The 24,678-nt window shown below is 50.9% G+C and overlaps 1 protein-coding gene across 1 annotated transcript in view; it reads left to right on the top strand.

Moving 5' to 3' along the window:
- LOC308671825 (multiple epidermal growth factor-like domains protein 8) overlaps window positions 1-23,906 on the top strand; it is a gene marked incomplete at its 5' end in the record, with an annotated part of 33,512 nt that extends 9,606 nt beyond the window's left edge. The window contains 20 exons of the mRNA XM_081334308.1: window positions 1,998-2,217; window positions 2,686-2,818; window positions 3,987-4,201; window positions 5,515-5,625; window positions 6,264-6,382; window positions 6,902-7,106; window positions 8,692-8,863; window positions 9,420-9,583; window positions 10,340-10,484; window positions 12,149-12,383; window positions 12,676-12,808; window positions 14,079-14,289; window positions 15,761-15,975; window positions 16,245-16,452; window positions 17,477-17,639; window positions 18,730-18,922; window positions 20,264-20,434; window positions 20,884-21,014; window positions 21,744-21,876; window positions 22,685-23,906. Coding sequence (XP_081190434.1) covers window positions 1,998-2,217; window positions 2,686-2,818; window positions 3,987-4,201; window positions 5,515-5,625; window positions 6,264-6,382; window positions 6,902-7,106; window positions 8,692-8,863; window positions 9,420-9,583; window positions 10,340-10,484; window positions 12,149-12,383; window positions 12,676-12,808; window positions 14,079-14,289; window positions 15,761-15,975; window positions 16,245-16,452; window positions 17,477-17,639; window positions 18,730-18,922; window positions 20,264-20,434; window positions 20,884-21,014; window positions 21,744-21,876; window positions 22,685-23,887 — 4,480 coding nt within the window. The 3' untranslated portion in view covers window positions 23,888-23,906. The remainder of the gene's footprint in view (window positions 1-1,997; window positions 2,218-2,685; window positions 2,819-3,986; window positions 4,202-5,514; window positions 5,626-6,263; window positions 6,383-6,901; window positions 7,107-8,691; window positions 8,864-9,419; window positions 9,584-10,339; window positions 10,485-12,148; window positions 12,384-12,675; window positions 12,809-14,078; window positions 14,290-15,760; window positions 15,976-16,244; window positions 16,453-17,476; window positions 17,640-18,729; window positions 18,923-20,263; window positions 20,435-20,883; window positions 21,015-21,743; window positions 21,877-22,684) is intronic.
- Between the last annotated feature and the right edge of the window lie 772 nt (window positions 23,907-24,678).

The raw sequence follows: 24,678 nt of genomic DNA, 5'->3' as shown, positions 1-24,678 counted from the left end.
CTTTCTTTCCTTTCCTTCCTTTCCTTTCCTTTCCTTACCTTTCCTTTCCTTCCCTTCCCTTCCTTCCCTTCCTTCCCTTCCCCATTTCCTTTCTTTTCTTTCCCTTTCCTTTCCTTTCCTTTCCTTTTCCCTCTTTCCCTTTCTTCTCTCCCTTTCCTCTCCTCTCCTCCCTTTCCTTTCCTCTTCCTTCCCTTTCCTTTCCTTTCCTTTCCTTTCCTTTCCTTTCCTTTCCTTCCTTTCCTTTCCTTTTCCTTTCCTTTCCTTTCCTTTCCTTTCCCTTTTTCTTTCCTCTCCTCTCCTCCCCTTTCCTTTCCTTTTTCCTTTCCTTTCCTTTCCTTTCCTCTCCTCTCCTCCCTTTCCTTTCCTTTCCTTTCCTTTCCTTTCCCTTTTCTTTCCTCTCCTCTCCTCCCCTTTCCTTTCCTTTCCTTTCCTTTCCTTTCCTTTCCTCTCCTCTCCTCCCCTTTCCTTTCCTTTCCTTTCCTTTCCTTTCCTTTCCTTTCCTTTCCTCTCCTCTCCTCCCCTTTCCTTTCCTTTCCCTTTCCTTTCCTTTCCTTTCCTTTCCTTTCCTTTCCTTTCCTTTCCTTTCCTTTCCTTTCCTTTCCTTTCCTTCCCTTCCCTTCCCTTCCCTTCCCTTCCCTTCCCCATTTCCTTTCTTTTCTTTCCCTTTCCTTTCCTTTCCTTTCCTTTCCTTTCCTCTCCTCTCCTCCCCTTTCCTCTCCTCTCCTCCCCTTTCCTTTCCTTTCCTTTCCTTTCCTTTCCTTTCCTTTTTCCTTTCCTTTCCTTTCCCTTTTCTTTCCTCTCCTCTCCTCCCCTTTCCTTTCCTTTCCTTTCCTTTCCTTTCCTTTCCTTTCCTTTCTTTTCCTTCCCTTTCCCTTTCCCCTTTCCTTTCCTCTTCCCCTTCCCCTTCCCCTTTCTTTTCCTTTCCTCCTTCCCTTTACCTTCCCTTCTTTCCTTTCCTTTCCTGGGCTACTCCTTCCGGGTTGAAATCTGTTGGGAGCTAATTATAGGCTACTCTTGCTTTTATCACTGCTTCTAATTCAAGTCAGACTGACGGAAACTGCTGCTAATACAGAAATATTTGTCATCCTGAATAAGCCCTCAGTCTCCTGGTTGGTTCTTTCCCATGTGAAGCTTGCAGTCTTCCCAGAACTCGGATGATACAGCAGCCATCTCTTAAACTGTCTGAGCCACGGGTAGGCGATCTCGGCGCTTTTATGACTCCTGGACTATCACACTTAGTGCCCGTTACAGCCTCTCCAAGGTCACCTGATCAAAATTCAGACACTTGACTCATATTTGTGACGGTTGCAGCGTCCTGGGGTCATGTGATCCCCTTTGGCGACCTCCTGACAAGCAAAGTCAAGGGGGGTGGGGTGGGGGTGGAGAGCCAGATTCACTGAATTCCCAGAATTCCTCAGCCAGCCATGCTGAGGGAAAGAGAGAGGCTTCCAAGCTGAGCCGTGCTGGCTCAGGAATTCTGGGAGTTGAAGTCCACGAGTCATGACGGGGCCATAGTTCCCCCATGCTAGCTCAGAAATTCTGGGAGTTGAAGTCCACGAGTCATGACGGGGCCATAGTTCCCCCATGCTGGCTCAGGAATTCTGGGAGATGAAGTCCATGAGTCATGACGGGGCCATCGTTCCCCCATGCTGGCTCAGGAATTCTGGGAGTTGAAGTCCACGAGTCATGACGGGGCCATAGTTCCCCCATGCTAGCTCAGAAATTCTGGGAGTTGAAGTCCACGAGTCATGACGGGGCCATAGTTCCCCCATGCTGGCTCAGGAATTCTGGGAGTTGAAGTCCATGAGTCATGACGGGGCCATAGTTCCCCCATGCTAGCTCAGAAATTCTGGGAGTTGAAGTCCACGAGTCATGAGGGGGCCATAGTTCCCCCATGCTGGCTCAGGAATTCTGGGAGTTGAAGTCCAAGAGGTTGCCTACCCCTGGTCTAAGCCTTGGAGCGTGTGAGCTGAGCCCGATTCCTTTTCCTTCCGCAGAAATGGTGGCGTTTGCTATCAGGAGTGCGTGGGGCGCACCTTGCTCCTCAGCCTCTCTTCCTCTTCCTCCCTGAGCTCTCAGCGGGCCGGGGGGCCGCCCTCTAACGGGCTCTCCTACTGCGTCTGGGTCTTGTCAACTGGGGCGGACATCCAACCGTGCCGGCCTGAACAAAGCTGTCCAACAATCACACTCACCATTCAGCCAGACACCCTTTGCATGGTAAGCGAGAGGGATAATGACGCACCTGCCGGTCAGCAGGCAAGTTGGGGCAACCGGTGGGGCAGATTTTGCATTTCTGCTTCAAAGAGGCAAAAGGAGACAAAATTATTTACGGCCACAGTAGAGCCCCAATTTTCTGTCACTGATCGAGAAGTTGTTAAGTGAATTTTGCCCCATTTTACGACCTTGCTTGACCCGGTTCTTAAGTGAATCACTGCAGCTGTTAAGTTAGTAACCCGGTTGTTAAGCGAATCTAGCTTCCCCATGGACTTTGGTTACAAAAGGCAATAATAATAATAATAGTAGTAATAATAATAACAACCACAAACAGCAGCAGCAGCGATAACAACCACAAAATAATATAATAATAATAATAGTAATAGTAATAATGAAGTTGGAAGGGACCTTGGACATTTCTACCTCCGTTGGTGTGGTCTCATCTCCTTGTCTCCTTCAATTCCTCCTTAGCATAACTATATCTACGTCTTCGATGGCGTCCCTGACTTCCTGGACACAGGACTGATCCAGCTGGATCGGACTCTCATTGGGGCATTCTGCGGCCAAGGTCATCCCCGTCCCGTTACTGTAGAAGCAGTATCAGGTAAGAAAAAGAATTCGGTTGACGTTGGTTTATTTATTAAACTTATATCCCCGCCCATCTCACTTCCATCCTATGGAAGTCCCTTCCTTCCTTCCTTCCTTCCTTCCTTCCTTCCTTCCTTCCTTCCTTCCTTCCTTCCTTCCTTCCTTCCTTCCTTCCTTCCTCCCTCCCTCCCTCCCTCCCTCCCTCCCTCCCTCCCTCCCTCCCTTAGTCCATGCAGGACAGGAATATAAAGCCAGTAAATAGTTTGAAATATAAGAAACGTTAAAATTAAGTTGGAATCCAGTTCTGATGAAGGACGGGAATCTTGACTGCTTTTACAATACGAGGAAGGACAGTGCTGTCTGCCATTTTTAGTCGTAGGCCAGTCTGTCTGTAAGTAGGAGTTCTGACTTAACATATGAATTTGAATTAAAGACAAAGTGAGGATTTGAACATGTTCTTAACTCGAGGAACGTCTGTAATAACAGTCGGACTCGGCTGTCAGTCTCTGTGGCTCATCAGATCCTTAGGCATTTGGCATTTTGGGCGGGGGGGGGGGTTAGCAAAAGACAAGAGAGCCTTGTTTCGAAAAGTGTGTTTACCCTCTAAGGCAGGGGTGGGCAACCTTGGTTCTTTTATGACTCGAGGACTTCAACTCCCAGAATTCCTGAGCCAGCATGGGGGAACTATGGCCCCCTCGTGACTCGTGGACTTCAACTCCCAGAATTCCTGAGCCAGCATAGCTCAGCTTGGAAACCTCTCCCTTTTCCCTCAGCATGGCTGGCTCAGGAATTCTGGGAGTTGAAGTCCACGAGTCATAAAAGAGCCAAGGTGGCCTACCCCTGCTCTAAGGGGTTGGAATCCTGTGCAGGATGAGTTAATCTAAGCTTGTTTTGTCTATTTGTGTCTTCTCCGCTCTGCTTCTTGTGTTCTCCTGCTTCAGATGAGGGTCTGAAGGCAACCGCTAAGCTCATTCTCTTAATGCAGTGTTTTTTAACCTGGGCAACTTGAAGACAGGTGGACTTCCAACTCCCCAAATTCCTCAGTCAGCATGCTGGGAGTTGGAAGTCCACCCATCTTCAAGCTGCTGACATTAACAAATATTGCCTTCAAAGAACATCTCTCCCACCTGGTGCCCCACAGCTCCGGGATCCTCATCAAGTTTTATCCTTTTTCAAACTTGCAGGCCTTCTGGTTATCTACTATGAAGCCAACTCTAGTGAGGCCTCAGGCTTTAATGCCACCTACACGGTGCACCGTTGCCGGCCCAGCTGTCACGTCAACCAGGAATGCCAGGAGGGCCACTGTGTTTGCAAGCCTGGCTACACCGGGCCCAGCTGCAAGCTCCAGGTCTGTCCAGGCAACTGTAGCGCTCACGCTGGGCAGGGAATTTGCAACAGGGTAAGTGGGTCGTGCGGACACCTGTTTAACAGGAGAAAGATCAGACCATTGTTGAAATAATTTGTTCCATAATGTACTTTCCAAAGTGCGTGGAGGTATTGAATCGTTGTCTGCAGTTAACTCCCTCCCTGTGGTTGCAAAGGTGCATTTTCCAATGTATGTAATGTCCATGGACTTTTTCTATGACCTGCGCAAGACCTGTGTGAATTGAGGAATTTGTCCTTTCTTGGGATTTAATTTCATGCCATTAATGCATATTCAAGGGAAGGTTTCCATGCCTAGATCACTTTATTTTGATGCAACAAAATGTAGAAAACCCTCCCAGTCTATCAGAGCGGTTAGGGCAGACATGTCAAACACAAGGCCTGGGGTCCAGATCCGGCCCACGAAGTGGTTTCATGTGGCCCGCGAAGCCATCCTGGAAACAGTGAGGGTACGGCCCCCATTGCCTTGGCCCTGGCCCAGAGACCCTCCTTCTGCCAGAGACCCTCAGATCTGTCCCACTCCTGCCCAGGCCCCCATAGGCACCCTTGATGCCAATGATGTAGAGCTAGCCACGCCCACCCAGTAGGCCATATGCACTCTAGCCATGCCCACCCAAGTAGGCCACGCCCACCCAGGCCACACCCACCCGGCCCCCTGAGGGCAACCGCAATGCTGATGCAGCCCTCAATGAAATTGAGTTTGACACCCCTGGGTTAGGGGGACCAATACATTCCTCTAGGCCAGGGCTAGGCAATCTTGGCTCTTTTATGACTTGTGGACTTTGACTCCCAGAATTCCTGAGCCAGCCATGCTGAGGGGAAAGGGAGAGATTTCCATGCTGAGCCGTGCTGGCTCAGGAATTCTGGGAGCTGAAGTCCACGAGTCATAAAAGAGCCAAGGTTGCCTACCCCTGCTCTAGGCGAGGTGATTTTCCATGCATTCATTTAAGGAAATGGTAGTTGGTGGAGAAAGACATATTAGAAGATCAGTGTATCAATAAAGGAGGATATTTGTAGCTCAGGGCTGAATTGTGGGGTCCTTGGTACTCCCAGAATTTGGTTGTTTTCTTGCAGACGTTTCATGACCCATCTAGGTAACGTCATCAGACTAACACTGATGATGCTATCTAATCTGAGTAATGCTGTTTGGCTCACATTTTAGACACCCTAAGAGTCTGTTACATTAGCAGTTGTGTTTAACCAATCTGAGATGGATGTTGACATTTTGGGTGCTTTTTCCCAACAAATCCCAGGCAAAGGCAAAGCAGAACCAGCCCTATCTGTATTCCTCCTACGAGCCTCCTTGCCTTATCTTCACTTTTTCTCCAGAGGCTGGGTCTGTGTATCTGCAGTGATGGCTTTGCTGGGGCTGACTGCACCATCCCACTGGAGGCTGACAAGATCATTTGGGAAACTTTGATTGACACCCAATTGACCGCTGTAAGTTACTTCCGTCCTATGGAAGTAGTCCCTTCCTTCCTTCCTTCCTTCCTTCCTTCCTTCCTTCCTTCCTTCCTTCCTTCCTTCCTTCCTTCCTTCCTTCCTTCCTTCCCTCCCTCCCTCCCTCCCTCCCTCCCTCCCTCCCAGCTTGGCTGGGACACAGGTTACAGGACCTGCCATATTGCCAATTCCAGAAGCTGTTTTCATTTTGTGATTGCCTCTGGCAGAGGTTTAACTTGAGTCCCTTTTGTAAGCTTCTTAAAACAATTGATTGTACAGTTTGTAGGGGATATTTGATAAGCCAGACTTGGACGCCCTTTCACAGGCGGAATTGCTCCAAGGACAAATGTTTTTCTTTTTTTTTCTTTTTGTTTTCTCAAAAGTTTTAAATTATATTTAACGTCTCAGTTAGATTCTTATGGGTATTTCATCCGTAACATGCCCAGAGAACTCTTCAAGCATAGACCCTTAAATAGATGAACGAAAGGAGCTTGAGGAGAGTCTCATATCTTCTGAACCTGAAGTCACCCTGATGACAGGGAGCAAGGTGTGGAACATCTCCCTACAACACTTTTCGAGCTTGTGTTAAAAGTGAGAGATGGTAACCTCATCCTCTTCCCCCTGTTTTTGGCTTCAAGGACACGGCCAGCCGCTTCCTTCACCGTTTAGGCCACACCATGGTGGAGGGTCCCGACTCCACCCTTTGGATGTTTGGAGGCATGTCGCTGCGTGAAGGAATGCTGGGTAACGTGTACAGGTAAAGAGACTCTTCCCTCCGCAAAGGGCCTCCCCAAACACCTGCTGCCTTTGTCGGCCTGACAGCCAAAGGTGCTTGTCAACGCCGCTAACATATCGGATGTTCTTGCTTTGAGAATATATGAAAATGCAGCCATTTCCCCCTGAGCTTGTGTGTTACTTTTAGAGTTAGGATTGGATGATGCTGGGGCTGGGGGGTGGGGAGGAAGAATGTGTATGGGAGTTAGTCAGACATAAAAACATCCAGTGTTTTTTTCAAGGTTGTTTGAAATAAGAGATGATAAGAACTGGAGGAAGGTCTACATTTCAAACTAATTGGAGAATGTGATTTACGACTGTTAATTAGAGGAGGGAATTGTGCTTTGGTACTATGTGTTCAGGGGAGGGGAGTTCAGATTTTGGCTTCAACCATGTACCTGCCGGTGCCATGCAGCTCGAATAAAGATTCTTGAAGGTAAACAATGCCTCTTTGAAGAGTTCCATCTGTCGGAACTAGGCCAGAGCTGCTGTGACTCCACAGGTACTCCATCGCTGAACGTCGCTGGACTCAGATGCTGGCAGGAACAGAGGACCGAGGGCCGGGGCCCAACCCCCGCTACTTCCATGCGGCTGCCTACATATCCTCAGGCAAAGCCATGTACGTCCTTGGTGGGCTGACCGCAGACGGAGTGGCCAGTGACTTCTGGTTGCTGAACCTCACCACTTTGCAGTGGAGGCTTCTGCCGGTAAGATGTCCCATTCTCGGTGGGATCCCATGAACGCCAAGCCTCCTTAGTCAGTCCCTGGGTGTGTTGAGCTGCTTCTGTTGCCACGAGTATCTCCTGGAATCCTCTGCCCCCAAACATGATGGAAATAATCCTCTTTTGGATAAAGAATATCCAGAACTGACCCATCTTCTCCAGGGTCTGCTCCTTCCTGGTCTTCAAACAAGAATAGGTAGAGAGAGAGAACCTTTATTGCCATTTTTTTTCCCTGTGGGCACAACGGCACACATTAAAAATGAAATTTAGTCGCTGGCTCTCAAAGTGCACACATGCATAACGCACATTTAAAACACTATATACAACGTATGTGTAGACCTATACACCCTTACATATAAATCACATATAAAAATATTCATCGCTGTCCATCTTGAATACATAACGGAAGGAGGAAGCTTTAGCGTTCACAAGGTTAATACTGTATGGCACAAAGCCGTGACTGAATCTGGGTGTTCTGCTTCGGATACCACGCAGCCCCCTCCTGCCAGAAGGTAAGAAGGAAAACAGGTCGTGGGGAGGATGTGTAATGTCCCAGACAATCTTGGGGACCCCGCTCAAGCAAGGCTTCGTGCAGGCGCTCCCCCACAGCTCACACAGACTCATCATCCCCTCTCCCCCTCTGCCACCAGTCCGCAAAGCCGCAAAGGTTGGGGACCGCTAGAGCCTTATCTGGTCTTTCCCGGGTGAAAACTGCCAGTCTGGAGGAGATTCTTGTATTATAGGCAGAAAACAATAAAGTCGCTTGTTTGTTCCCGCCAGAGAGAAAGAGAGAGACAGCCCTCTTCATTTCCCCTTAACCCTTTAGCAACTAATAGATCTAGAAAAGCAAAAGGAGAGAAAAGAGGCCGCTTGGTTCGCTGCGTGACATCATCTTCCTGAGCAGCGGGGAAGGGGTGTCCCCATCCAGTGGAAAATCTGGGCATTGTCTTAGTCTTCTCCGTTGATAAACAGGGACGTGATTCTCCAGGATAAAGGAAAAAGTTCAGAGAAGAGCAACTAAGACGATTGAAGGCCTGGAGACTAAAACAAATGAAGGAAGAGCTGCAGGATTTGGGTTTGGCTAGTCTAGAGAAAAGAAGGAGTAGGGGGGACATGGTAGCAGTATTCCAGTATTTGAGGGGCTGCCACGAAGAGGAGGGGGAGTCAACCTATGTCCCAAAGCATCAGAAGGCAGGACAAGTAACAGCGAATGGAAACTAATCAAGGAGAGAAGCAACCTGGAATTAAGGAGAAAGTTCCTAACAGGGAGGACAATCAACCAGTGGGCCGGCTTGCCTTCAGACGTGGGTGCTCCATCACTGGAGGTTTTTAAGAAGAGAGTGGACAGCCACCTGTCTGGAATGGTGTAGGGTCTCCTGCTTGAGCAGGGGGTTGGGCTAGAAGACCTCCAAGGTCCCTTCCAGCTCTTTTGTGATTGATAATTGATAATGCCTCATTCCTGTATCATTCATCTAAAGACGACTCCAGCGGGTAGAGAGCAGAGAGCCGTCTTCCGTTCAGTGTTCCTCTTTAGGCTTAGCAGACTCTCTTTGCTTCCTTCCCACCCTAGGATCCTCTGATCCCAGCTGTAGCTGGTCACACCCTCACGGTGCGACGCGGCTCGTCCTTGATCCTCATCGGGGGCTACTCTCCTGAGAACGGCTTCAATAAGAAATTGCTGGAATATAACGTGGCGTCGGAGAGCTGGCACGCTGGGAACCAGGCTGGAACACCTCCGACAGGTAGATGATACGGACAATGTCAGCAGGGAATCCAGGGGAGAGACGAGCAGTTGCCGAAATAAAATTTTGGACAGGCATTCCAGGATCCATTACCAAGAGGTGGTGGGAGGTATAAGCCTGCTCTCTTTTTGCAAAAATGCTTCCAAGCAAGGAAGCCCTCCAGATTCTCCAGACTGCACGGTAGAGATTCATGGGTGCACCAAAAATCTCCCGTGTTTCAGATTGGCAGATTCACCAGCCAATGCAAGAAGGGTGGACAACTCAATAGCTTAAGTCAGGAGTAGGCAACCTCGGCTCTTTTATGACTCATGGACTTCAACTCCCAGAATTCCTGAGTCAGCATAGCTGAAGTCCAGGAGTCATAAAAGAGCCGAGGTTGCCTACCCTTGACTTAAGTCAACGTTTCTCAACCTTAGCAACTTGAAGATGTGCGGACTTCAACTCCCAGAATTCCCCAGCCAGCCAGCCAAGTTGCCAGGGTTGAGAAGCTCTGGCCTAAGTAGGTTCCCCTAAGCCGTACAGGGGCACACATTGCTACTCCAGATTTCCTTTGCAGGTCTGTACGGCCACTCGGCTGTGTACCACGAGAGCACGGATGCTATCTACGTCTTTGGTGGCCACCGCTTCCACGTGGAGATGGTGTCAGCTTCTCCTGAACTCTACAGCCTTTACTACCCCAACTTGACCTGGAGTTTACTGGCCCCGTCTCAAGGCCCAAAGGTGAGAGCCTCTGGCAGCAGAATTTACACGGAGGCCTAGATGCTCTTCGGAGGGAGGACACAGAGTTTTGGACCATTAGTTTTCTTAAGCGGCCATATAAGATACAGTGCTAACCTGTAATCTGATACCAAGAAACCATTTGGAAAATCCCTAAATATAATCCTGGGATAGAGATCGGTAGGACCCCACCTGGCAGAATGAAGCATCTCCAAAGCCTGAGCTTTGGATGCAAATTAGAGGCAAACCTCAGAATCAGAATAGAGCTGGGAGGGACCTTGGAGGTCTTCTAGTCCAACCCCTCGCTCAAGCAGGAGATCCTATACATTTCAGACAAGTGGCTGTTCAGTCTCTTCTTAAAAACTTCCAGGTTTGGAGCATTCACAGCTTCTGGAGGCAGGTTGTTCCACTGGTTAATTGTTCTCACTGTCAGGAAATTTCTCCTTAGTTCTAGGTTGCTTCTCTCCATGGTTGGTTTCCATCCGTTGCTTCTTCTCCTGCCTTCGGGCGCTTTGGAGAATAGCTTGACTCCCTCCTCTTTGGGGCAGCCCCTGAGATACTGGAACGCTGCTATCATGTCCCTCCTTAGTCCTTCTTTTCTCTAGACTGGCCATACCCAAATCCTACAACCGTTCTTCCTATGTTTTGGTCTCCAGGCCTTTAATCGTGCACTTTTTTTCAAAGCCTCAACATCCTTTTGGTAATGCGATGAACAACAATGGATGCTGTATTCATCTCTCCGTCCCCATCTCTCTCCAGCCTCTGGCCCATTTCTTCCACGTGGCCGCTGTGCTGAAGGACACCATGGTGGTTATAGGCGGGCGAAACGAACGGGAGAACTTCACCAGCCACGTTTTCTTCTACCAGCTGAATTGCAATACTTGGATCCTTCCCAACAGCACAGGTAGAGGACACCCAGGGGGTCCTTGACTTAACAAGCGTTTCCTTAGTCGACGGGATACGTGCGTTCGCCTTCAGTCGTTTGTTTCGCGACCGTTCAGAGTTACAGCGGTGCTGAGAAAAGGGGCTTAGGACCAGTCTTACACACTTCACGACCGTTGCAGCATCCTCATGGTTACGTGATCAAAATTCAGGCACTTGGCCTCTCTTTAGGATGGCTGCAGCGTCCCCGGCCCCTTGGGTTTTTATTTGCAGCCTTTCTAGGGAGCATCTGACAGTCAGAAGTCAAGGAGGGAAGCCAGGTTCGCTTAACAACGGCACAACTTAACAGCGGCAGTGTTTCGGTTAACGACCGTGGCCAAAAAAAAGGCTATAAAATGGGGCATGACTCGGTAACCGCTACCTGGCTTAGCAGTGGAAAAGTTGAGCTCAGTTGTGGTCGTAAGTCAAGGACTACGACCTTGACTAGCAAGGAGGGCATGACTTTACAAAATGATTAAGCGCCCCCGGTCTCTTAAGGCTGACTTGGGGCCCTTCCATTTAATCTGCTAAATATTTCCACCGGTTGAAGAACGGAGGCGGTTTCAGTACACAAACTGGGCCGGGAAGCTTTTGCTGAAGTGTCTCTGGGATAGAGAGACAGGAAGAGCGAAGTCACGAAGGCTGAGACTTCCCAGCTGCTGCAGGGAAGCTAAACCCACAAAGCCCTATTATTCATTCAAATAAATTCTACTCTTTTTATCAGTTTAATTTAATTTAATTTAATATTTAATTTAATTAAATATATGGACACCCGTCCTAAGGAACTCTGGGCAGCTTATGTTATTATTGTGATTGGTCTCACAGCCAGTCAGATACTTAGCCTGGATTTGGCATTTTTGTACATTTTTGATAACCAGTTTGGTGTAGTGGTTAAAGGGCCAGACTAGAAAGCGGGAGACTATTTGGGCCAATCAAAGAAGTGGCAGTGTTTGTGAAGCAACATTAGGGACTAGGTGCTTGAGTCTGAAGAGGGAAGGGAAGGAAATATTCTTGGGCTTGTAGGTATATGCACATAATTGGGAAGGGAAGGGAAGTAGGTCTGCCCTGGACCTTTTGTATATACTAACCCAGGAGTAGACAACCTTGGCTATTTTATGACTCATGGACGTCAACTCCCAGAATCCCTGAGCCAGCATGGGGGAACTATGGCCCCCTCAGGACTTGTGGACTTCAACTCCCAGAATCCCTGAGCCAGCATGGCGGAACTATGGCCCCCTCATGACTTGTGGACTTCAGCTCCCAGAATCCCTGAGCCAGCATGGCGGAACTATGGCCCCCTCATGACTCGTGGACTTCAACTCCCAGAATTCCTGAGCCAGCATGGCTCAGCTTGGAAACCTCTCGCTTTCCCCTCAGCATGGCTGGCTCAGGAATTCTGGGAGTTGAAGTCCAGGAGTTGTAAAAGAGCCAAGGTTGCCTACCCCTGCACTAACCTATTTGGGGGTAACATTTCCAGCTGCCTTGCGGTAGAAAGAATATTCCTTAACTGGCCTTGTAGCAGTGGGGAGCCGAAAGGAGTGCTTTCACTTCTGTTTTCTGTTTGGGGGTTGGTGCTCTTTCTCTCTCCCCCCCTCCTCCCCCCGGTCAGTTTTTCTCACTGAAGATTTTTGTCTTTCCTCTCTCTAGCCGGCGCCGTGCTGGGGGAGCCCATGACCGAGTCCATCGCCCACGCCGTGGCTTCTGTGGGAGGCCGCCTCTACCTCTCGGGGGGCTTCAGCGGGGTGGCCCTGGGGCGCATGCTGGCCCTCTCGGTGCCGCTTGACCCCTGCCTTATCTTCTCCAGCCCGAAAGCTTGCAACGGCTCCAATGCCAGCTGCATCTGGTGCCACGCCAGCTGTGTCTCTGCCGATGCGGCTGAAAGGTACAACAGAATACAGGTCGTCCTCAACTTACAGAGAGTTCATTTTAGTGACCGTTCAAAGCTACGACCACACTGGAAAAAAGCGACATGACCATTTTTCACACCTAGCGCCCATTACTAGACCATGAGTTCTAGTGCCACCTTGGGCTTCAAAGCCGACTGGGTGACTTCTGGCCAGTCACCAGGACACGATGAATTCTAGGAAGGAATCAATGGCAAATCACTTCCGGTTTTCAAATGGATGGGGAGTTTGGTTCACGACGGAAGCTCACGGTTGATCTTCTTCCTGCAGACAAGGCTGCTCCGTTGGGGGAATCTCCTGCTTCCCCACCCCAAGATCTGCAGATGAGTGTCGACGGCTGAGGACTTGCAGTGAGTGCCTGGCCCAACATCCTCGGGCCATGGCCCACAGCCTGGGCATTCCTGTAAGTAGCCACCCACCCATGTTCTGGCAACGAGCCCACTTGGAGGCAGAACCTGAGTAGAGAGAGGGGATCATCAACCTTTTGATCCTGTGCTCTCTTTCCAAGAAGTAAGAGAGATGGGCTAATGGGGAGCACATAGGCCCAGTGTATCCAGGGCCTGTCTGGAAAGAGAATTTGACGGTGGGAGAACAAAGGCCCTGGAGAATGGCTGGCTGGGAAATTGCGGGAGTTGAAGGCCACACATCTTAAATTTGCCATGGTTGAGCAACAATGGACTGGTGTGTGTATTGTGTACAGGCAGTATCTCTTTATAAAGAGCCTCCAACTGTTGTAAATACAGTTCTGCAACCAATTTTGGTCACCATACGTGAGACCTTGGAAAAAGCGCAGAGAAGAGCAGCTAAAATAAAGCCTGGTGACTAAAACATAAGGACGGCTGCAGGATTTGGGTATGGCTAATCTAGAGAAAAGAAAAAATAGGGGAGACATGATAGCAGTATTCCAGTATCTGAGGGGCTGCCAAAAAGAAGAGGGGGTCAACTTATTTCCCAATGGACCAGAAGGCAAGACAAGAAACAATGGTTTGAGAGAGAGAGAAGCAACCTGGAATTACGGAGAAACTTCCTGACAGTGAGGACAATCAACCAGTGGAACAGCTTGCCACCAGAAATCGTGGGCGCTCCATCACTGGAGATTTTTAAGAGGAGACCGGACAGTCACCTGAGACGGTATAGGTCCTCCTGCTTGAGTGGGGGGCTGGACTAGAAGACCTCCAAGGTTCTATTCTATTCTATTCTATTCTATTCTATTCTATTCTATTCTATTCTATTCTATTCTATTCTATTCTATTCTATTCTATTCTATTCTATTCTATTCTATTCTATTCTATTCTATTCTATTCTATTCTATTCTATTCTATTCTTATTTTTCCAAACCAGGGAAGTATTTGGTCATTTTGGCAAAACCCACAGAGCCTCTTAGATTGGTATTGCTCAACTTTGACAAGCTTTAAGCTGTGCAGATGTTAATTCCCACAATTCCCCAGCCAGGCACGAATTCTGGGAGTTGAAGCCCACCCATCTTAAATTTGCTGAGATCGAGAAATGCCTGCTTTCGAGACAGGCGTGGTTTATGGGGAAAAAGTATGGAGGGAGGACGGATTCCCAGCAGTGAAAGAGGGATCCAAATCGAACCACATTCCAGGCTTCAGGATTCCAACACTTGGGTGGGTTACCGCCGCCAGGTTTGCTGACTGCTCTCTGCTCCCCAGCCCTCACCGCAGTGTAAATGGTGCACCAACTGCCCCGAGGGCGCCTGCATCAGCAGCAGCGGCAGCTGCACTTCGGAGAATGACTGCCGCATCAACCAGCGTGAGATCTTTGTGGCCAGCAACTGCTCCGAGATCTCGTGCGAGGCGTCCGACTGCGCCAAGTGCACGGCTTCCGGGAAGTGCATGTGGACGAGGCAATTCAAGCGCACCGGTGAGGGAGTGGTCTGTGATTGGCAGAGGTCGGGTGAGAAGAGGAGACTAGGGAGGAGAGAAGGGGGCGGAGAGTTCTGACGACGAAGAGACGAGAATCGAAAGACAACTGTTGGGGGGATGATGATGATGATATGATGATGATGTTGGAAGGGACCTTGGAGGTCATCTAGTCCAGCCCTCCACTCAGGCAGGAAACCCTATACCATTTCAGACAAATGGCAATATGACAATATCCATTCAGTCATGGCTGACTCTTGGCTAATCTGTGGACCAGGTCTCTCCACCTCTTCGCATCTTGCATTACTGATTCATTTAGCGACCCTTTGAAGTTACAACGGCACTTAAAAAAGGGACTCGCAACCACTGCCGCATCCCCAACAGTTGTGGGATCCAAATTCAGATGCTTAGCAACTCTCCTATTTATGATGGTCGCGGTGTCTTGGGGCCATACGATCCCCTTTGGCAACCTTTCTGACAAGCAGCGTCAATGGGGAAGCCAGGTTCACTCACAAATCATGTTACTAACTTAACAACTGTAGTGATTCATTTAACAACTGCGACAAGAAAGGTTGTAAAATGGGGCAAAACTCACTTAACAAACGTCCCAGCAACAGAAATGTTGGGCTGAATTGTAGTGGTACGTTGAGGACCACTTGTACTTCTTTGAGTTTTTCTATGCTCTGGCTGGTTCCGCTTTGATTGTTGGGGAAGATGGGGCTAATGACTATAAAATTAACCATGAAGAGTTGGCTAAGGGCACCATAGCTTGGAAGACCAAGAGAGACTTGGGCCCAGAAGCTTTGGTCCCTGGAGAGCATCTAGACATCAGCCCTGTTGAAGTCCACCTCCCCAAGTTCTCCTGAACGTCTGTTCATTTCAATGGAGTTTCTGGAGAAGACACATCCATTTCTCCCAAACCGAATCTTCCTCTTCTTTCATTCTCAGTGTCCTCCTGAATATAGTGGGCCACCATGCTTCTCTCCCAGTAGAGTGGTTGGGGGCAGGCAATTAAGGGGAATGATCCAGTCAAGATTGAATTGCTAAGATGCTGGCTAACCTCTGTCGTTGCTCAACTTGCCGTAGAAATGGGAGAGGAAGCTTGGGAGAAATGGGATTTTTTTTAAGAAGTAGTCTACGGACCACGAGAACCAAGGTCACAAAAGCAGGTGTCTGACGAAGAAGTGGACCTTTCTCATAACAAGCCAGAGAAATATGATTGGCCAACGTGAACACTTGATGGGTGGGGGTTATAGAGAGCTATTGTTAACTAGCCAGATTTTCGTGCAGGAAACTTAAACCTGATTTTGCTTCTTCAATACTGAGATGTGTATTCAATAAAGCTTATCTTTTATGGCACCTCAAAGCTGTAGAGTTTCTTCAGTGCTGAATTTGCTAGTCAGACAGTTGACAGATCCTGGCCTTGAAAGCTCTTTGTATTCACCCTTCTTCCTCCCCCCCCCAATGTTTAGGGGAGACCCGCCGCATCCTCAGCGTGCAGCCCACCTACGACTGGACTTGCTTCAGCCACTCGCTCCTCAACGTCTCCCCGATGCCTGTGGAGTCCTCGCCTCCCCTGGCCTGCCCCACACCCTGCCACAACCACAGCACTTGTGGGGACTGCCTCAGCTCCAAGGGGGCTGATGGGGGCTGGCAGCAGTGTGTCTGGAGTGTCAGCCTGCAGCAGGTAAATGATTTGTGCGGTCAGTGTACGCCAGCTCTGCCAGGGAGACTGTAATACAGGGGTCTCCAAATTTGGCCACTTGGAGACTTGTGGACTTCAACTCCCAGAATTCCCAGGCCAGCATGTCCAATTCTGAGAGCTGAAGTCCTCAACATGGCTGGCTGGAGAATTCTGGGAGTTGGAAGTTCACAGGTCTTAAATGTGACCAAGTTTGGAGACCCCCTACTCTAATGTATTCTCTCTCTCTCTCTCTTTGTCTCCCTTCTCTGCAGTGCATGAGTCCAACTTACCTACCTATGCGCTGCGCGGCTGGGATGTGTGGCCGGGTACTGAGCGGGTCGGAAAGCTGCACTCCATCCTGTTCCCATTTCCAGCAATGCGCTCTTTGCATCCAGCAGCCTCGGTGTGGCTGGTGCAGCTTCCAGGGAGAGAATGGCAAAGGGCGCTGTCTGGAGGGCGGGCGGAGTGGCCCTCGCCACGGTGGGTCCCTGGGGTTTGGCTGGCGCATTCTGAGGGGAGTATTGAATGGGTGCTCAGCAGTGGGAAGCAGAGGGCGAGAAAGAGTGGCTGGAAACGAAGCTAGAAACTGGGAGATTGTGAGTTTTAATCTCACCTTAGGCAGGAAAACAGGCTGAGTGGCTTTGGGCCAATCACCAGGAGATGGTGAGTTATAGTCTCGGCTTAGCAGGAAAGCTGGCTGGATAACTTTGGGCCAGTCACCAGGTGATGGTGAGTTTTAGTACAGCTCTAGGCACAAAAGCTGGCTGGGTGACTTTCAGCCAGTTACTAGGAGACGGTGAATTCTAGTCCTGCTCTAGGCATGAAAGGTGACTGGATGACTTTGGGCCAGTCACCAGGAGACAGTGAGTTCTAGTTCTGCTCTAGGCATGTAAGGTGACTGGATGACTTTGGGCCAGTCACCAGGAGACAGTGAGTTCTAGTCCTGCTCTAGGCATGACAGTTGGCTGCATGACTTTGGGCCAGTCACCAGGAGACAGGGAGCTCTAGTCCTGCTCTAGGCATGAAAGCTGGCTGGGTGACTTTGGGCCAGTCACCAGGAGACAGGGAGTTCTAGTCCTGCTCTAGGCATGAAAGCTGGCTGGGTGACTTTGGGCCAGTCGCTCTCTCTCAGCCCAACTGAATTCACAGGATTGTTGTGAAGAGGAAGGAGCACCAGGTTTGTCAGCCACGGGGGAGAAAGAGATAAAAATATCTATATTTATATATCTATAGGTGGAGAATTAGCTTCCAGGATCGTGCTTCTGGCCATGGTTGTTTTGAAAACTTTGTAAAGGGATAGATTGTACAGCAGGTGGACAGGCAGATATGCAGGGCCTTCCTTTGTGGGCCTTCGCTGGGCGAGGTGGGGGCTACCCACATGCTGGCTGGAGGATTCTGGGAGTTGAAGTCCACCCAGCTCTAAGATTGAGCAACTCTCCTTCACAAATGCATTCCTGCAGCTCAAGATTTCTCCCCCCCCTCTCTTTTCCTCTCTGCTCTGCAGGGCTGGTGGAGTTGTGTGGCCTGAAAGCAGACTGGGCGTTCATGTCGTGCCCGCCCGAAAACGAATGCCTGAATGGGCATCACGACTGCAACGAGACCCAAAATTGCAGCGACCTGCCTCACAGCTACAAATGCACCTGCAAAAACGGCTACACCTTGGACAAGTCAGTACGAGGAGCGTCCCGGCTGTACTTCTAGCTCACGTCGGGCTCTGTTTTGAGGCCTCTCTTAACAAGGGGGAGTGGGGGGGGGGACCCCAGTTCCGCAGCCTGGGAAATTAAACTGGCTGGAGGTCCTTTTCCCTACCTGCCTACCTGCATTCAGCCTCTGGGTTGACTTCCCCACCTGTTGCCGCTTTTGAAACCTTGGCCTTCACTAGATGGTAGGAAGGAGCGGGAAGGGGTGTGTCGCACAGCCAAGGGGCCTGAGCAAACCTGGTTCGTCTCCTATGGGCATGTTCAGGCAGTCTTTGGTGGTAGGAATGTCTGCACATGGACATGCAAACAATCTCAGGCTGTTAACACCCAGCCTTCTAAAGCAGAGCCCTCCCCAACCTTTTGGGCACCAGGCACCACCGGTTCCATGGAGAGAGGTTTTTCCACGGACCGGAGGGGATGTGGTTTTGTGTGCTGCCTGCATCCTGCAGATGGGGCTTTGCTTGTTTGCGCGGACCGGTTGCTGGCATGCCACGGCCCGGTGCCAGTTCACAGACCGGGGGTTGGAGACCCCTTTTCTAAGGGACATGGCTGCCTCCAGATTTGCTATGCTCAGCTCCGCTTTGCACGACCTCCTGCTTTGTTTCTCTGCACTGCAATAGTCCCCTCCGACTTGCGAACTCTGTGACCGTTGCAGTCCAGACTTGGTCTTTCTCTGTCCAGAGAGTGGATTGTTGCTCAGTGATTTTCCTTTGCTAAGCTCCAATTTCAGCTCTTTGCTTAATTTGCTTTAAGTTAATGTACTAAGCAGTCACAAGTATTGATGGGGACAGGGCAGGGGTAGGCAACCTTGGCTCTTTTATGACTCGTGGACTTCAACTCCCAGAATTCCCGAGCCAGCCAGCTGGCTGGCTCGGGAATTCTGGGAGCTGAAGTCCACGAGTCATAAAAGAGCCAAGGTTGCCTACCCCTGAGATAGGGGAAGGAGAATTGGTGTTGTTAGGTCTGCTGTTTCCGACAAAGTTCCACGTCCGTGCCGAAGACCCTTTTGTGATTCTGCCCATTTCCCCCGCCCCCCGCCTCTGTCCCCCCTTTGCAGCATTACAGGACTGTGCAAGCCGGTGTGCGAGCAAGGCTGTGTGAATGGGACCTGTGTGGAGCCCAACGCGTGCCAGTGTCATTTTGGCTACGTGGGTCAGAACTGCTCGGTGGAGTGCCAGTGCAACAAACACAGCAACTGCCGGGGCGTGGGGGCCCAAGACCAGTGCCTGCAGTGTTTCAACAACACCATGGTGAGAAGGGCGGAGAACAGCAGGGGTGGGGTTGGGGGGGAGGCAACCTGCACGACCAAAAGGAACTAATTTGAGCTGGATTGTCAGCTTGCCGGGGGTTTTGCGTTCTCAGCCCTTTTTTGAGGCTGGGATGGAAGGTAGCAAAGGAGGTGGATTGCCTGGGGGAGCGGGGGGAGGGGGCATTCCGAAGGAGCAAGAGGCAACTCAGTCTGGGTATTACGTGTGAGAGAAAGAGAGTGAAGACAGCCCCTCCCGAATAGAGCACAGGCAGTCCTCGACTTACGACCACAATTGAGACGAGAATTTACGGACCAAAGGTGGTATGGTCCAAAACTGTCTTCAAAAGAGACTGTCTGAATTGACTGATCCAGGAAGGGACACAGCTGGTGCATCAAATGGAGCCAGGCAAAAGCTTTCTTGGCATCAGGCCCCAAACCCAGAATTGCAGGCGGTAATTCTCCCAGCCTGACTTCTTCATTGTTTCTTACCTGTAGACGGAATCTTGCCAGATTCAACTCTCTATACCCGTGGTGGCGAACCTATGGCACGCGTGCCACAGGTGGCGCGCAGAGCCCTCTCTGTGGGCACGCGCACCGTCGCCCCAGTTCTAGGCCTTCAGCTGGGTGTTATAAAACCTTTTCGCTTTAGGCCTCCGCCTAACAAGGTTCAATAAATCAACCAATTTCAATTTCTCGCAGGAAAAAAAAAGATCTTGCCAAGTTGGAATTGATTGATCGAACTTTTTAGTCTCATCCCCCAGTCTTCCATTACCACTGCAGCCACGCCAACCCAATGAGCCACACCCACCCAATGGGCCACGCCCACCCAATGGGCCACGCCCATCCGGCAGCCGACAATACATAAGTGAGTTTTAGGTTGCAGTTTGGGCACTTGGTGTCTAAAAGGTTCCCCATCATTGCTCTATACCAGGGATCTTCAAACTTGGCCCTTTTATGACTTGTGGACTTCAACTCCCAGAATTCCTCAGCCAGTTCAAACTTGGCCCTTTTATGACTTGTGGACTTCAACTCCCAGAATTCCTCAGCCAGGCATGCTGGCTGAGGAATTCTGGGAGTTGAAGTCCACAAGTCATAAAAGGGCCAAGTTTGAAGACCTCTGCTCTATACACTCTGGGAACTGTTAGGGAGGGGCTGTCCTCACCCTCTTTCTCTCACAATATCTGGGCTGAGTTGCCTCTTCTTCCTCTGCAATCCCCGTCCCCACCCCTCTCCCTTCTGGGAGTCCATCTGCTTGCTACGCTGTTCCATCACAGAGACCCATACATTTACCCTTGTGCTGCCCGCCGTGCAAAACTCTGCCCCCTTCTGCTCCTCCCCTTAGGGGCCACACTGTGAAAAATGTCAGCCGCTCTTTGTCGGGTCCGCCCTGAACGGTGGCTTCTGCCGGCCTTGCCACCTTTTCTGCCAAGGGAACAGCAACATGTGCATCACACGGGAAGAATACAAGCGAGCCCAAGACAATCCAGCCCGCTTCCCCCTGGAGCCCGCCTTGGTGAGTGGAACGAAGCTCCCCCCCCCCCCGGTTCGGGGTCGTAGACCATGGCCCTCGTTTAGCGACCATGATTGAGGCCGGCAACTCGCTTGTTATAAAGCAGTCGCTAGGTGCAAACTACCGCTCTTGCTTTCCTTTGCCTCAAGAGGTGCGGACTTCAGCCGTGCCAAAGGGCGGAATGGCGGAGGCAGAGAGTGTGAAGACCCTCTATAGCAGGGGTCTTCAAACTTGGCCCTTTTATGACTCAGCCAGCAAAGCTGGCTGAGGAATTCTGGGAGTTGAAGTCCACAAGTCATAAAAGGGCCAAGTTTGAAGACCCTTGCTCTATAGTGTGTCAGCGTGGCTGAGAGGAGACCACCCGCTTTGATCACGGCTCTGTAGCTCATGCCTCTTCAGGAATACGGGGGAATGGGAGAGAACGTGTGTGGCTTGTCTTTTTCTTTTCACAGATTCCCACGTGGGTGGCGGAAGGCCCTACCGAGGATGCGGCTATGTGTGTGAACTGTCAGAACAACAGCTTTGGCGACAAGTGCGAGAGCTGCCTCCACGGCTACTTCCTGCTGGAGGGCAAATGTACCAAGTAAGGGCCAAAGTCACCGGCTAGCCTTGCATGGCTAAGGTGGGACTAGAACTCACCGTCTCCTGCTTTCTAGCCTGGTTTCTTAACCACTAGACCAGGGGTCTGCAACCTTGACAACTTTAAGACTTGTGAACTTCAGCTCCCAGAATTCCTCAGCCAGCTATGCTGGTCCACGTGTCTTAAAGTTGCCAAGGTTGAAGACCCCTGCACTAGACCAAACTGGGGGTGGGGTCTGTCCAGATGAGGCCAAGTGGACAGTTCTTGAGCTGACACAGTTCTTGAGCTACAGATTTCTCCCCGTTCGGCGCTAGTCCCCATCGAGGCAGAGGAAGTCCCCTCACCTTACAGTTGTTCACTTAAAGATGGTTCCAAGTTACAAATCTCAGAAAAAGCGACTGACGATCTCTCTGTGGTCATGTGATTGTAATTTGGGGTTACATTAGGCTTACATTTAGGACAGCGGCCACATCTCAAGGTCCTGTGATCCCGAAGCCAGAGATGTGCTTAATGACCATAGGGGTCACTTAATGGCCACGGGGGTGAATCATTGTAAAATCAGGCCCGATCAGGTGAAGACTTGTGTAGTGACCAAAATTCCCATTCCAATCGTGGTTAGAAGTTGAGGACTACTTGTAGTTCTGATGGAATGACCAAAAGGGCTCCTGGACCGCTAAGAGGGTGGTGGGCGGTGCAGTTGGAGCAATCATTCACCTCCCCCTCCTCTCCCAGGTGCCAATGTAACGGCCACGCTGACTATTGCCACGAACTGGATGGGACGGGTTGCCCATGCCAAAACAACACGGAGACCGGAGGCTGCCAGAACAGTGCCCAAGCTGACAAAAAGGACTGCTACAAACAACAGGTGAAGGGGAGGGTGGGGGGGCTGGGGGTTCAGGCTGACAGGGAAGGACCCCAAAGAAAAGCAGTGGTGCTAAAATCGGGAGAAAGAGAACCTCATTCAGTGGGTGGATAATCAGCCACCCAAAATCAGAGACGGTTTCTCTGGATGCCCTCCTGCACACCTCACACCCCCACACCCCCTTCTGGGATAAATGGAAGCTGAAGAACACCACATTCATTTCCCAACAGACATTTATCGACTTAGCACGTGTTTTTTATTGGTGGAGCTAGTCATGGGCAATCCTGAAGGCCCACAATCACAATAACCTGGAACATGTTACATTTCTTCAAAGATCATGGAATGGTAGCTGGAAGGGGAGTGACACCCTGACATTTTCAGGGTGTCTAGACCCAATTTTTGCGGCTGGAGTCACAGTCAGAACCACTGTATTCTGCAGTTGTCGCGAGCACAGAAAACACACATTACGGGACTGCATCAGTTTGCTAGACAAAGTAAATATAAAGTCCGCTAATGAGTGTTACTGGGGTGTGGGAAATGACGCATGCCGTTTCACCAGCATCTCTTAAAATGGGTCCCCAACCTTGGCAACTTTAAAACCTGTGGACTTCAACTCCCAGAATTCCCCAGCCAGCCATGCTGGCTGGGGAATTCTGGGAGTTGAAGTCCACAGGTCTTAAAAGTTGCCAAGGTTGGGGACCCCTTTCTTAAAACATGGCTCTCAACTTGGAGTGGGAAGAAGCAGTTTAAGATAAGTTGGAATCGCTTCCTATAAATCTGCCTGCTGGTCTTTTTTCTCTCCTTTCCACAGTGTGCCAAATGCCGGGAGTTATTCCACGGGAATCCGGTGGGTGGCCACCAATGCTATCGGCTGATCATTGTCGATCAGGAGAGCTGCTTTGACCCCATGTCCCAACTCAACTGCTTTCACGAGCCGAACATCAAGAACTTGCCGTTTGGACGCTCCGTTTTCTTTGGAGTCCAGCCCAAGTTTACCAACGTGGACATCCGGATCACCATCGATGTGACCTTCGGCGGAGTGGACGTCTACATCTCGACCTCCTACGAAACGTTTGTGGTGGACGTAGACCGGGCCACCGGCATCCACTTGGTGCGGATCGTCCCCTCGGGGGAAGACCCGGCGGCGCGCAGCGGCTTAAGCAACGGGAGCCAGTCGTCTCCGCTGGTCCGAGAGGCGCAGGCCCACGGCTTGATCACCTATATCACCGTGAGGGAGCAGCAGGCGGTGTTGATCGTGCGAGGGGTCCGAGATCGCGTGGTCATCACTTACCCGCACGAGATCCACGCCCTGAAATCCAGCCGTTTTTACGTCATCCTGCTGGGCATCGGAGGGAGCGGCCCCAACGTCACCGAGTCTCAGGGCCTGCTCTTCTTCCGCCAAGACCAGGCCCACATTGACCTCTTCGTCTTCTTCTCCGTCTTCTTCTCTTGCTTCTTCCTCTTCCTCTCCGTCTGCGTCTTGCTTTGGAAAGTCAAGCAGTTCCTGGACTTGAGACACGAGCAGCGGCGCCACCTGCAGGAGATGACCAAGATGGCCAGCCGGCCTTTTGCCAAAGTGACCATTTACTTTGAGCCGGACAATTTGGGGGCACCTGCCGAGCTGGTGTTTCTCCCTGCTCGCCCCCACAAACTCCCGTCCCTGGCAGCCGCCCAGCCCTTGCCTAGTCGCTTGAAACCCTACCACGAGGTCCCCTATCCCGTGGCCCATTTCCGCCGCTCGGAGCCCTTCCTGTCCCATCTCATGGGCTACTCCTACTCCAGCTTCCGAGTGGGACCGATCACCTTGGAGCCTACGGACGACGGCATGGCTGGTGTGGCTACCGTCCTCTTCCAGCTACCGGGAGGGCTGCAGGCCCCCAACCGCGCTTGCCTTGGCTCTGCCCTCGTCACCCTGCGCCACAATCTCCAGGACTACTGCAGCAGCAGCCACGGCATGAGCAGCTCCCGCAAGGGCCTGCTCAGCCACGAGAACATCACGAGCATGTCCCTATGAGTTAGTGGAGAACTCGGCCGTGCTGGGGGCCGAGAGGGGCTTCAGCGATCTTCATCTGCCTTGGGCAGGGGCGGAGAAGGGCAGAGCCTTCAGTAGAGCAGGGGTGCAAAGTCGCTCCAGCTTGTATATCTTCGGTACAGACATTCCTGCCGGATGGAGTGGAAAAGCCACCGATGCTCTCTGGGGCTTTTGTGCCCGTTCCGTTGCCCTTTTGCTCGGGGGCCAACTCAGTAGGAGTGCATGGTATAGGCCAGAGGTCCCCAAACCTTTGGGTACCAGGGACCGGTTCCGTGGAGAGAGGTTTTTCTGCGGACCGGAAGGTGCGTGGTTTTGTGGGCTGCCTGCATCCCGCGGATGGGGCTTTGTTTGTTTGTGCCGCTTGCTGGATACCGCGGCCCGGTATTGGTCCACGGACCGGGGGTTGGGGACCCCTGGTATAGGCCACAGGGATCTCCAACCTTGGCAACTTTACGAGTTGTGGACTTCGGCTCCCAGAATTCCTCAGCCAGCCATGCTGGCTGAGGAATTCTGGGAGCTGAAGTCCACAAGTCATGGCTGGCTGAGGAATTCTGGGAGTCGAAGTCCACAAGTCGTAAAGTTGCCAAGGTTGGAGACTCCGCTATAGGGGAAGCATGCACGTGGCCCTCAGCCTAGTTCTTAATGTCTGCGTTCACCCGACACGCTTAACCAAGGCCTAGTGTCTGGGTTGGTGCAACATGCTAAGCTTGGTTAGTATTCACTGGTAAGCTCTTCTGTGTCTTCATACGTGTCAGCCCCACCCGTTGCTTTAT

The sequence above is a fragment of the Vipera berus genome (assembly GCF_964194415.1).
Source record: "Vipera berus genome assembly, chromosome: 9".
Taxonomy (NCBI): Eukaryota; Metazoa; Chordata; class Lepidosauria; order Squamata; family Viperidae; genus Vipera; species Vipera berus.
Note: the sequence above shows the minus strand (reverse complement) of the source record. Positions and strands in the feature narration are given on the sequence as shown.